This window comes from Biomphalaria glabrata, chromosome 12 (assembly GCF_947242115.1).
Source record: "Biomphalaria glabrata chromosome 12, xgBioGlab47.1, whole genome shotgun sequence".
NCBI lineage: Eukaryota > Metazoa > Mollusca > Gastropoda > Planorbidae > Biomphalaria > Biomphalaria glabrata.
Window position 1 is genome coordinate 25247214 of NC_074722.1, and position 13914 is coordinate 25261127.

At 33.9% G+C, this 13914-nt stretch overlaps 1 protein-coding gene across 5 annotated transcripts in view; it reads left to right on the plus strand.

Annotated features, from left to right (window-relative positions):
* The first annotated feature begins 6914 nt into the window (after window positions 1-6914).
* Window positions 6915-13914, plus strand: part of LOC106071841 (sarcoplasmic/endoplasmic reticulum calcium ATPase 1-like) — a 52810-nt gene continuing 45810 nt past the window's right edge. For 4 of the 5 annotated variants that reach the window (XM_056005856.1, XM_056005857.1, XM_056005855.1 and 1 more), the window contains exons 1-2: window positions 6917-7451; window positions 13289-13306. In XM_056005856.1, the coding sequence (XP_055861831.1) occupies window positions 7334-7451; window positions 13289-13306 (136 nt within the window). In that variant the 5' untranslated portion in view covers window positions 6917-7333. Of the gene's footprint in view, window positions 7452-13288; window positions 13307-13914 lie in introns of all 5 variants that reach the window. The other variant, XM_056005853.1, reaches the window with a different exon arrangement.

A 13914-nucleotide genomic window follows, 5' to 3' on the forward strand; every position in this document is an offset into this window, starting at 1 on the left:
TATCTGTAAGAATTGAAGAAAGAATGAACTTAATATAAGCTTTCTTTCTACCAAGCGCGTCCCCACGTGGCGGATAGGGGAAGGACCGTTAGATATAAGGGTTAGCTGTGAATACCAAATAAACAGCCGCGGACCAACTGGTTTGCAGTCATGGAGGATTAGGTGAAGTATTCCAATGGTTAAAATATTTACTAAAAACATCTCAGAAATCCAGGGAAAGGATTGCAAAAAGCAAGTATAGGGCGCTCTAACTCTAAACCCGGGTAGATGAAGCTCATTAGCTAGGGATAGCAGTTCATCTAGGAGAGAAAACTCCGAAAATAAACTCCTGCTTCCTTGCAGATGATCTTGGATGATCAAAGGCTATGGCAGCACACCCAGAAAGAAAAGCAGGCTGAAGTCGGAGTCAATGGGCCTCCTGGCGCATAACACATTGAAACGCAACCTCAGCTATGTTGGCTTAGTACTTTATCGTTAGGCGGTGTTGTCGATTCCGGGGTCACTGGTTCGAGCCTTGGTCGGCGCAGTCCCTTATTTTCGTCGCATTTAATACACTACTTTCTCTCATTTAAAAAATTTGGTCCCTGGTGCTGCTATTCATTTATGTTTAATATGTATGTATCATGTTGGAGTTCAGCAACGATTCTAATAGATGTGGCGTCCCGCCGCGCAGGTAGGGGGCTGGGCTCTTTGCCTCGATGGAGCCTACACAAGCGCGCTGGTGGTTCTTCTATCTCTGCCTGTGGAGCCAGGAGCAGGGACAAGAAAGTAAAAACTACTGGCCAACACTCCAAGACCGAGAGTCTAAAAATCCTACAATGGAACGCAGAGGGCATCCTAAAAAAAGAAGCTCTAAAAAAATTTCTGCATGAGAAAGAAATAGATGTAGCTTGCATCCAAGAAACTCATTTGAACAGTAATCTACGTTTCTCCATTAGAAGCTACACCTGCATCAGACAAGATTGAGAAATCTTCACCCTCATAAAAAAATGACACATCCCACAGACCTATATAGCACTTCAATAAACTGAAAATCAAATCAGGTTAATATGTCATACTTAGATTTCTCCAAAGGAATCCTCCTAGCAGCTAAGGAATCTATTGAAGCCAGAAATAGTAGAAAATAACTCTTGTATAGAAAATAACATAAATCTAAAAGCAGCTAACGCAGTTTTCAGGAAAAATTAACTTTCCGCTGTGAGGAAAAGTTGGCATGAAAAAAAAAACAGATCTACTAAAATCTAGATAGAGACGGCCACAAGCTCTGGCGAATAGCTAAATGTCTCAACCAGGAAGAAAAAATAACTCATATAGTTATAGAAAAGGACAAACAAACCCCTGAAGCAGCTAATGAATTCATAAAGTATTTCCAAAGCGTAAGACAAATTCAAATTAATGAAAGTAGAAATCCAAGAAAATAACAAACCAGCTTACTCCTTGGAAATGACCACAAACCTTAAAATGAAGGAACTAGATGGAGCCCTAAAAGTCCTCAAACCAAAACAAGCCCCGGGCCCAGATAAAATTTCTGATGACATGCTTTTCACTTAGGTTCTCAAGCCAAAAGAAAACTACTTCAAATATTTAATGCTAGCTGAAAATCAGGCAGAATCCCAAACATCTGGAAAAAAACCATTAGGATCCCTATACTATACAGAAGTTACGCTGAGGTTGTTAATTGTAGTCAAACTGAATTTCCATTTGATTGGATCAATAAAAATTATCTTATCTTATCTTAAAGCATGGCAAACTAAGAAATAAACTGGATAGCTACTGTCTTATATGGAATAATAAATTTGCCTTTATCTTTAAGTTGTTGTTTTTTTTTTATATTTTATTTGCAAGCTGTGTTTTGGTGTTTAATGTCGTCATAGCAACCTTACTGTGACAGGTGGGGAAATGTGACGAGTGTTTGGCGCGTTTTAATGTCTAGGGGATGATTATTTTTAATGCTATCACACCCCCACTTATCAGCATATGAATCGGGAGCAGGCACGCAACGAGACAAAGCAATGAAAGATAGATACAAAAGTTAGAATAAAGGATATTTATTTACATAAATATACATATAATAATAAAAAGGGGGAGGGTTTGCATCTATCTCTAAAGAATATTATGTTTAATCATCACGCTTGCACTTAATAAGAGAGTATGTCACTTTGTCCTCTGACTTAGCTAGTTGTCCTATTGATGTCGCAGCTGGCTGTGTCCTGGCTTGAGGTTCTGCAGCTGGAGGTGGCGCTCTAGTGGATAGAGGGACGCCGGTGATATAGTTCTTGTGGAGTCTCAATCCCCAAAATCTAATATCTGTAGTGGGCACAGTAGGGCGGGTGGCCGGCTACCGTGGGCACAAGGTTACTGCGGGCAGAGCTGATCTGCCGTGGGCAGCGTAGTTGACAGGATATGTCCAGTGAGTTGCAGAGGGTTGGCGTAGCTATGACGTCTCACACAGATCTGAATCTATAGGGACGTCGCACCTAATAGCTTGACAGGTGGGCTGTCGAATAGGCGGGCAATGCCGATAGCGCCAAGTGGTAGAGTTGAGTAGATCTCAGTAGGCAAGTGCAGTGCTGAATAGCACTAAGCACAGATGCAGGTAAATAGATCGTTGATCCAATGAATAAATAGGCAAGTAATCCGATAAATAGGTAGGCAAGTGCAGCGCTGAATAGCACTAAGCACAACTGCAGGTAAATAATTCTTGATAGCAAATAGGTGATTAATCCAATAGATAAATAGGCAGACACCTGAGGGAGGCACCAGGTATTCCTCTAGGAGTGGGAATGTGTGAAGTAGTCCAGACCCGATTGCTCAGATAGAATGAGAAATAAGAGTCTGACTCGATTTAATTTACCTTATATACAAAGGCCTGGAAAATGTGAGCGGAAACAGGAAATGTCCTAGGCTTAGAATTACCTTACACGTGGGTGAAGTCCGACAAGAGATGGGATTCGCACATTGGGAGGTCAATGGGCGTGTTTGTCCTCGTGGTCTCCTAGATCAAAGAGAGACATAGGAGAAAGGGGGGGGGAGTGACTTGCATCCCACACAAGGTGGTGTCCACTGCGGCTGTCAGACATCTTGCGATAAGATCAAAGAGTCTATGTGTATCTTTGCCCCTGTCAAGGGAAGATAAATGAGAGGACACGCCTTAACTATCTCCAATGTGGTCAACTAAGTCTAGCCTGGAGCGGAAAAGGTGTGGCGGGTGAATGATTTAGGGGTAGGATGGGGAAATAATTAAAATAAAATAAATAAATAATGAAAAATAATAATTAATGCTGTGATAAATTTGAGTGACTCTGACAGCGAGTTTTTGACTTGTCACACTTACATTGAAGTCTTCTGTCCTGAAGTGTCTTTAAATTTAGTCATCCTATACAAGTATATTATTTGTATTAAAGTACATTTCATATACTTGGTAAAGAAGAAAAAATAGTCTATGTACAGCAGGGCCCCCTCGCCTCTACGTACTTAAATCCGGTTCTGCATTCATGGCGCTGCTCTCTGCCAACCTAAAGATCAAGATCTATTACGATATGGTAAGGTGGTGGCATAACGCCCTCGCACACAACGCCAAGAGCACCCTGCTGGAATAGCAAAGTATTGATATTCGTTACACAGCGAAAGTCGATATTTTGTATGTCACTATTGACTCGCTTTTGTAAAGATGAAAATAAAATTGATTTTTTTCGGCCATCTTAAGTCGTTCTTAAGGAGATATTATTTTTTTTTTATGTCCTCAAGCTAAGTTGATGTCTGGAACACACAGTTACTTAAATGTCTCCGTTTCAGATATTGATCGTAAAACGTGATGGGTGATTGGTACAGCTCTTGACGGTGGTCTAAATCAAGCAATCCTTAATACATTTTAAGGCAAATTCTTCCAGGTTTATAGATGCGTCGTTCGAGCCTAAAGATTTAACCATTATAACAATAAAACTATAGGCCAACTCCAATGGGTCATTGAACCAGAGGCGTAATGAGCAATTCGTGCGCCCGGGGCAAGGTACATTTTTGGCGCCCCCTCTCATTTTCCTTTAACATCACATAGAAATATAGGCTGTGTGTGGCGCCTGCCTGTGGGTGGCAACCGGGGCATAGTGCCCCCTTGAACCCCTCCCCACTAAGCATATAAAAGTAAATAAAAAAGTTGACTAACTGTTCAATATCGGAGGAATGAGGAGGCACTCAATAATACCTCTCTATCTGGAAGAGTTGAAGAAAAAATGAATAGGCAGTCAATAATACATCTTTATCTGGAAGAGTTGAAGAATGTGCATGCAGTCAATAATACCTCTCTATCTGGAAGAGTTGAAGAAAAAATGAATAGGCAGATAATAATACCTCTTTATCTGGAAGAGTTGAAGAATGTGCATGCAGTCAATAATACCTCTCTATCTGGAAGAGTTGAAGAAAGAATGAGCAGGCAGTCAATAATACCTCTCTATCTGGAAGAGTTGAAGAAAGAATGAGCAGGCAGTTAATAATACCTCTCTATCTGGAAGAGTTGAAGAAAGAATGAGCAGGAAGTCAATGATACCTCTCTATCTGGAAGAGTTGAAGAAAGAATGAATAGGCAGTCAATAATACCTCTCTATCTAGAAGAGTTGAAGAAAGATATGGGAAGGAATGTGCTCCAAAGTTGAATCAGTTTTCATCTAAACTCTAAATAAAAAACAACAACAACAAAAGATGCTTAATAACAGCTATCCAAACACGATCAACGATTAATTGTTCGCCTCCGTACAAGGGAATGAGACATGTTTTATAAGGTAAAAAATTAAAACAAGCAAAACATGCCCTTGTGTAAAGTCTCCAGAGAATGCTGACCAAGTTATTATCATCTAAGTCACAGACTTTCCTTTACATAAAATTACGTGTTTCCATGTGTTAATTTAGTCGCACGAGCATTAGAGACCTAATGACTGATTCTAATGACACCAGGAAGGAAGGAGTACTTGCATGGGCACCCGCGAAATTTTTGGCAGGGGCGTGGAAGTTGCCACCTATGGCTCAAAAGTCGTAGCTTCAATTTCCCTGTTACGGAGAATATTAGAAAAAAGAACTGGTGCCCCCCTCCCCCATACCTATGCGATATTAAGTTCACTTTAAATACTTGTTTCATGAAATAAAAACAAAATTCAACATGTGAACAAACTATTTACAGTACACGTTAAGTTTATCCGTGCGGCCCGTACCTTCCACACTCGATCGTACAAAAACTAAAAACGTTGACTGTGGCTGCCGAAACTGTCAATAACTTTACTAATGAATTGCTTCTCGTAACGACAAACAAGCCGGGGATGAACTGTGCAGTTCTGATATTCTTCTTTTGAATCGTTTTAGGTTGAACTGCTCCCAAAATCCTAACATGTGGTGTTTGTTCGGTGTGTCTGTGGACGGCAGATTCTCGGCAGCACCAACTGCCCGCAGTCTATCCTTCCTCAAGATGCCATCCTTGAAGTGCTCCTCGGCATGGTCAACTTGGTTTTTGATTATGTCATTAATGTGAAGCTGATGTGCTGTTGATGTTGAGTGGCCACTTTGTTAAATTGGACAGATTGTAACATCCGAGAAACTGATTCAAGAACAGATGAATAATTGACGACAATTAAAAGACAAACTGAGAAAAGAGAAAAATACACCCAAATTTCGAAGGGTCAGAAACTTTTTAAAGTTACTTTTTATTTTCGTATTTTTACGGCTAGCAAAAATGTGATTAAGAAGTGTACCGTAACCATAGACATAAATATAGACTGGCCGAAGGAAGTAACTTCATGTAACTTGAAAACATGTATATCTATTGTATTCGGATTTCCCAATTATGAAAAATTGCATGATCTTCATTCTTAGAGATTAAACAAAACTACACTGCCTCCTTATTTACAATATATATAGGTGTGTGGCTGAAATAGATATGAATACTTAACTTCTATACTGCTCATAAATGCTGTATAATAAAGTACACAAAATTGCAAGTCACAAATTTTCGATCCATAAAACTCTTTAATCGGCCAGTCTATATTTATTTATGTCTATGACTGTAACATGTTTGTAATACGCAAATACAGCTCCAGATTTACGACAGTGCGTCTACGAAGGGCCTTACCCTCCACAAACTCAAAAATATACACTTTTAAAAACTAAAATATGCATATTAAATATTTTTTGTTAAAAGGGAAAGTGAGATAAAATGTAGGCCTACAAGATATGTATTTACTTTCAGGACAACTAAGCAAGCTTTTAGATATGCGTATTTTCACTCATTTATTCACTTATTAAAGCTTTGAAAAATTGTAGGGGCCTCCACATACTGAAATCCGGCCCTGGTTATTCTGACAATAAGTATATAGCCTAGATTCATGCCTTCTGTTTGTTTGTTTTTTTTTTTATACCACAAGCTGTAAATAAAGATCAAGATGTTAGAATCATAAACAAAGTAATTATAACCTATTCCTATATTTCTTCCTAATTTTATTTTTCAAAGACCCCCCCCCCCTTCCCCAAACTCTGATGGGTCGTGCGCCCATATTTGGAAAACGCCTGTCAATCTAAGAAAACATTCATTAATATTATCAAAATTAAATTAGTTTATTTTATTTGAGCTACCCAATTTCACGCAGTTGTTGTTTATTTTATTATTATTATTTTTTTTTTTTGCACAGGTAAAATCTAAGTTTAAAACTGATCTACACATTGTAGATCTACCTTTTTTATGTTGGATTTCTGTTCTCTGGCATAAGGTCGAAGAAAGAACTGAAAACCCCACACATTAGATTCTAGTGGATTTGACGTCATTAGCTTTCGCGATACGCGAATGTTACCTAACAAGAGTCCTTGCAAATCAGCCAATCACGTTAGACCACATCGGGTTCACGAGTAATGGCGAAGGGATCACGGATTGTACCAAGTTTGCCATGCCGAGGAAACATTTATATAGGAAAGTCGTAAAAATTATTTTTTAAGTCAGCAGCTGAAACTTGCAGGCTTCATTTGCGCTTTATTCTCATCAAAGCGTTGAATTTTTCCAATGTCTTTTCATATACTTAGACCATTCCACACATAAGAATTGGTATGTTTCGACAAAGCTGACTCCCCTTTTTTTGGTCTTTTTTTACCTCACCTGTTAGGCGTGAGGATCTCATCATTGCCATTGCTGGAGGAAGAGGATTTTTAGGAGTAACGTGGAATTTCTAATTCCTTTTTTTCGGATATTTTAGTGTTAATAAGTTTACTAAATCAGGGATTACAAATACGGGGATTAATTTGTTTTTTTCATAGAAACTTCGGTGACACGAAATATTAACGTGTACACCATCGCCATTTCACAATGGATATCTCCTTCACTAAAACGACAGAAGAAGTGTGTGCATACTTTGGAGTCGATGAAAACACAGGATTAACAGATGAACAAGTTAGGAAAAATACAGAAAAATATGGACCAAACGGTAATTATTAGATCTAGATCTATTAACCTACACTAAAATATAAACGATAGAAAAATACAAGCTTCCCGAACATTCTTTTTTTAAATCTCTTGAGTCGTTGCGCATGATGATGTCGATGGCTGTTCCCCGGTGTAAAGACAATTGTAAACGATAAAGTTATAAAATAAGACATTATAAGATAAAGAATGCTTGAATGTAGATTTAGAATCTAGACTGACCAGGACTCACTTAAAATATCTAGATTAATTTATCTATTCTAAATTAAATTAGACAGATCTAGATCTAGGTTTCAAGATCGAGTCCAGATCTAGACGTCTATGTAGAGATTTGCCATTTGGTCTTTTTACTATTTTTTTTAGTCTTTATTAATGATAATTAATCTAGTCTAGATCAAGAGTCTATTATTAAATTTAAAAATATTATAAATTATACTCACTATTATACTGTAACTATACAGTTACTATAGTCTATACTATTCTAGTTATAAAATAAGACATTATAAGATAAAGAATGCTTGAATGTAGATTTAGAATCTAGACTGACCAGGACTCACTTAAAATATCTAGATTAATTTATCTATTCTAAATTAAATTAGACAGATCTAGATCTAGGTTTCAAGATCGAGTCCAGATCTAGACGTCTATGTAGAGATTTGCCATTTGGTCTTTTTACTATTTTTTTTAGTCTTTATTAATGATAATTAATCTAGTCTAGATCAAGAGTCTATTATTAAATTTAAAAATATTATAAATTATACTCACTATTATACTGTAACTATACAGTTACTATAGTCTATACTATTCTATACTTGATATAGTCTAGATTCTATGATATCTAGTTAATCTAGAATAGATCAATCATCTAGTCATTCTAGTCTACGTACCAGGTAAATAGACTAAAAGTAAAAAGTAAAAGTAATGTATGTTACTATGTAGCAATAACTTTTGAATAATACATAAAACTGAAACATAACTTACAAAATACATCATAACCTAGACCTAGATTAGATTCTAGATTATATAATAAAATACCCAACTTAAAGGCACATATTTCAAATGCTAGTACGAATTAACAATTTCATATTATATAAATTAATTATTAAGTGCACTTTTTTCTTAGTGCTACTTGGGGCATAGAACAGGCTGCTTTGTTTTTAAAAAGGGAAACTGATGGTTTTTCAAATTTGAGTTTTTGACATTTTAAAATTCTGAGTAAAAAGTTGTAGTAGTAAACATTTTACCATTTTTTATTTAAATGCTTAGAAACATTTATATTTAATAAATAAGACAGTGAATTCTTGACATCTCAAAAAAAAAATTGTGTTCTTTGATATTTTGTTTTTAGGTTAGGCATAGGTCACTGCCCTAAACAATACTGAAAGTAATCTAGATCTAACCAATGGTATCGCTTCCTGCTTACAGTAGCTTTTAGGCTTAGTGGCGGCCTAGCCCATATCTTTGGGACAGTTATATTTCCATATATATTATGCTTTTAGATATATTATCTAAAAGCCTATGACTATGGATAACCAACTCGAGGAAACAAAAAAAAATTTTCATCTACACGCCTCCCTGTCCCAAAAAGTAAATAGTGTGTCTGACTAACTCTGACAAACTGGTCATTGTAAGACTAGCCTTGGCTACATGTAATCAGGCATGACAAGACAACCAAACAATAATGTTCGTAGTGGTCATGCAAGAAAATACACACTGCCATGGTTAGTTAAGCTTGTCGATCTACTCTTAACGTCTTTTTTCTTTGCTCACAAATTCTAGAACTAACCGCATAGACTAAGATCTATTTCTTTTACGAGAATGTAAACTTTACTGTATGGTTTACTGTTATTTGCCAAGTCAATAGATTGAATTAGTATGTTTGTGTGATATCACAGAAGCGCGGTGAAAATCTGACCGTTTTGGATGTGCAGAAAAACATCAATTACTAAGTTATTATTGAAAAAAATTAAAAAGAATAATATATTCATTTTCTGTAAATCAAAACACACATTACATCAAAAATTGTCCTAACCATTGGAGTTTCCCTTTAAGTTCTCATGTAACTAGTTGAACACATGGATACACATATAGACATAGTTTTGGTCATTTTTTAAGAAAGCCTGTAACATAAAAGATGAAGATTAAATTAATGTCATTGTTATTCATATCGTACAAATTGTCATTAGATATCATGATTTTGCAACAAAAAAGTATTATTTTTGTTAATTTAAAATTGGCACACAGATACTATACCAAACTAATCTCTAATCTTTGCCTATAAGTACTAGTCACTATCAACATATTCACTTATGTTACACAAACGTTAATTGGTGAAGAATGTTGACTCAAAAAAACAATGGTTTCAAGAAAAAAAGATATACAGTATTAAATCATATTTGAAGCAAACCACCCCCCAATTAAACAACTCAACATGACATATATGTTACATTTAATGGTAATAATGTACACTCAATAAAATCTTTAAGAACTTAGATTCTAGGTGAAGGTAAGACAGAGTGTATTCATTTTCCAAACAAGATGACAGTTTACATGCTTCATAAATTTCTTGACTAATAAACTTATACATGATATATTGTGAACTTTGCTAATTCATAATAGAAAAAAGAAACAATGTAATACATGTTTTAAGAAAAAAAGCTTCAATGACTATGGGGTACTTTTTAGCAGCCAATATATTTTGTACTTTACTCTTTACTCTATAGCCTGTGGTACAATTATGGTACTTAAATTGTATTTTCTACTTCGATGTCATAAAACAAAATTGATTCATGAGACATTTTGTTGTCTGCTTTATTGTCTTCAAAGGACACATTTAGTAAATAGGTGAAATATTCCTATGTTCAAGCTTCCATTTTCTCAACTGAATATTTTGAAAGTATCTGAAATTAGTTAAAAACTGAAAGAAGATATGCTGGCTAATGTAAAAATTATTTCCTCCATTGCTATTTTCTTTTATTTGGCATTTTAAATCATTAACTAAATTTGATATTAAGCCACTTGAATAACTAGAATATTTCTGTACAGCTGATGTTTTGTCTGTCATTTTAAAATGCATAAATTGAAATTTGGTTTCAATTGTGGTATCAGACCAGCTTGAATACTCTTTTTGCATCTTGCATAATGCCAGTTCATGGGTTAGGGTCTTCCAACCTTCTAGCCTTTTTTTTTTTCAGTTTTGCTTTTCTGGTTGCTGAAAGCTGTCTGTGTCTCTTCACTGGGAGTAGCAACTTGTTTTCTATACTTTCCACTGATGCCTTTATTTATTTTATAAGAAAACATAATTAACATCTCATATTAGGTCAAAACCAGAAAGTATAGCTTTGAAAAATAACAATTGCCAAGTTAAATTTTGTTGCAAAGTTGTATTAATATTTCAAACAAAAAACATCTCAACCTTGCTTTATTTTTCTTTTTTCATTTTACATTGATAGCCCATTTATTTTTGTAAACATACTTAAACCTTGATTAGGAATCCTTTAATGTTTTTTTCTGGTGTCAGAAAATGTCAACTATGAACAGCTTTTTTTTTTGTTTTAGAAATCATTTTATTATGGGCATTGCAATAACTAGTTTGTCGTATTGGCCTGATTCTAAACAAAATTTTGACGTGTAAAGGGGGGGGGGGTTTCACAATTAGAATGTAACAGTTCAATGGTTCATTATTCATGTTTATCAGGGTAACCTTTAGTAGTAATGGGTTTTATATTTTTCTAAATAACACAATCACATGTCAAATCCAATACCTTAAATGGAAGAAACCAAATTTGTCATTTTAGCATCAGTGATAGGCTCTTTGTCAGTGTTTCTCAAACTTTTACCAGTGCAATCCTTCTCCCCGACAGCTGGGGCAGTGCTGTATGCTCCCACAAAAGGAGGATTTCAAGAATGAAATGAAGAAAAAAATAAATTTAAAGACATAAAATTATAACACAATCTTTCAGTTTTACTTTAAACATATTTATTTATAATATTTTTGGAATCCAAATTTACCTTATTATTGTTCATTAAAGCTATTCTAATTAATCTTTTTGTTTTCTGATAAAGTGTTTCATAGATAATTTTTAAGTATTTGTATATTAAAAACGTTCTTTCTGGGTATAGTATTAGAGATGCAGCAGGTTCCCTCTCCATCCTGCCAGGGTGTCTGGGTGAACACTGAAAGCTCTCCCAGCTGGGACTGGGACAGAGCCTCAGTGTCAAGAGCTTCCTGTCTTCTGAGTTAGAGATTTTTTTTTCCTGGTGTTCACAATGTATTCTTTTCTCATAGTAAGAAAAGGGGTGGGATGAACCAATATTTCAAATCAAATCTAAAAACGAGCCACACAGGCCAATACTATTATGCAATGGAATTTTAGGCACATAGTGGAAGGTTTTTCATATAGTTTTGGGAGGATAATATACATTTTAAAACCTCCTACTTAGAAGATGTAACTATGTCGACTAGTTAAGATCTATCTATAATAAATTTCAATTTCTGAAATAATGGTAATAATGCCATTTTAGTTGGTTAATATTCTAACATGGAATTACAAGGAATAATTTTAAAAAAGTTTATTTTGTCCCTTGGATAATTAAATAAATTGACCGACCACATGCCCTCCCCCCTCCCCTGTCAGGACATCGTACCCTAAGTTTGAAAAAGGCTGCTCTATGTACTTTTGCAGTTATGCAAATTTGTTGGTTCAGTTGATTATATTATAAATTATACACATTTTTTTAGTAAATAATATTATAAATATTTTTTTTTTCAAGTTTCAGTTAGTATCTTATATCATAATAATGTTTCTCCTTAACAAAATTATAGAATAATGAACAATTTAACTTCAGAATTAAAAAAAAATAGTTTGTTATAATTTTATCAATTTTGAAAGTTAAGAAATAAGCATAAAATGAACCTACAAAAGGATGTAATAAAAAAAATGTTTCTGAATTAATTTCATACTTAAAATTTTTGATGGAATCATTATAATACATTTTGTTGCTACACACAAAATCGTAAGTGGAATATGTCTTTTTTTATTTCACAGATTTATTTTTTAAAAATCCCATTCTTATTTTTTTTTTTAATTTGGAATATCCATCAATATCAACTAAAATAAGTAAAAATGCCTTTTGTATTAATAAAATATATATATATATACATATTTTGTTCACATTGGTCCTAATTGTGATTACGCAGTTCTACATCACACATAAATCATAGGATATGTAATAGTTTTTTTTTTTTTTTTTTTTTTTTTTGCTGTCCTAATAAACTGTGTTCTGGGAGGAAAAAGGGGGGGGGGGGAATAGGCATGTACACCTTTTATAATTAATTAAAAGTGCTATGTAAAAAAGAAAAAACAGCCAAAAAATGTACACCCAATATATCTTCAAAAGATTATTAGAAACATTTGGTGATTTAAATGTGTCTTTTTTCTGTTTTGTTTTTAAATTTTTATCTTTAGATATTACAACATGTTTATATCAAAACTTAAATCCTTTGTATCTAATTGAAAGTGTCACTCAGAACCATGATTCTTTTTTTGAATTGCATTTAAATATGTTTACTTTGTTTTTTTTTTCTTCTTTTTTTTCACTTGCCTTAGAATAAAATAATTAATTTAGATATGTGTACTTTAATTTTTTTAATTTTTTTTTACATTTAATTAGTAAATGTTGACAGGAATGAATGTTACAACGGACATTGTCACTAAGTTTTTATATTTTGGTGAAACTTGTGAATGTGTAATTTAGATCTTATAAATGAAATGAATTATGTTATTTACAATTTTGTTTTTAAACATATTAATACAATTTATCTTTTTTTTTTATTTACAGAGCTCCCAGCAGAAGAAGGTATTTTTTTTTTTTAAATTATTATTATTGTAATTATTTTGAAATAGAAATAGAAAATATTCATTCCCTGGGGCAGTGCTTTTGAGATTGTTGATAAAACCTTTTATTTTTTAAAATTTTACACTAATGCATTTTATTTAAGAGTACAGATTTAAATGTTTTCATCCACTATGGCTTACCTAACAACATTTTTATTTTATAAATAAAAAATAGCTAGGTAGGAAAAGAAAATATGATCTATATAGTTATTTTCGATATTTAGAAATTCAATACTAACAACTTATAAAGTGACAGATTTAGAGAATATAAATCAACAGACCAAGAGAATGAATTTTGAGAGGTCTACAGTATGAAATGTTATTAGCATGATCATTTCATTCTTCAGACAGAAGAAAATTCTTGAACCAACAGAATATTCTGTATCAAATGTGATTATGAAAAGAAATATATGATTTAGATGTTTGTTAGTTTAATTTTTAATGCAAAAACATAGGGAATAGAATGGAACGAAGCATACAGATTCCCCATTATCATATATTTTAAAATAGATTGAACCAGTAACTAAACATTTTTTAAAACTCCAGCGTATTAGACCTTCTTTTAGTTTT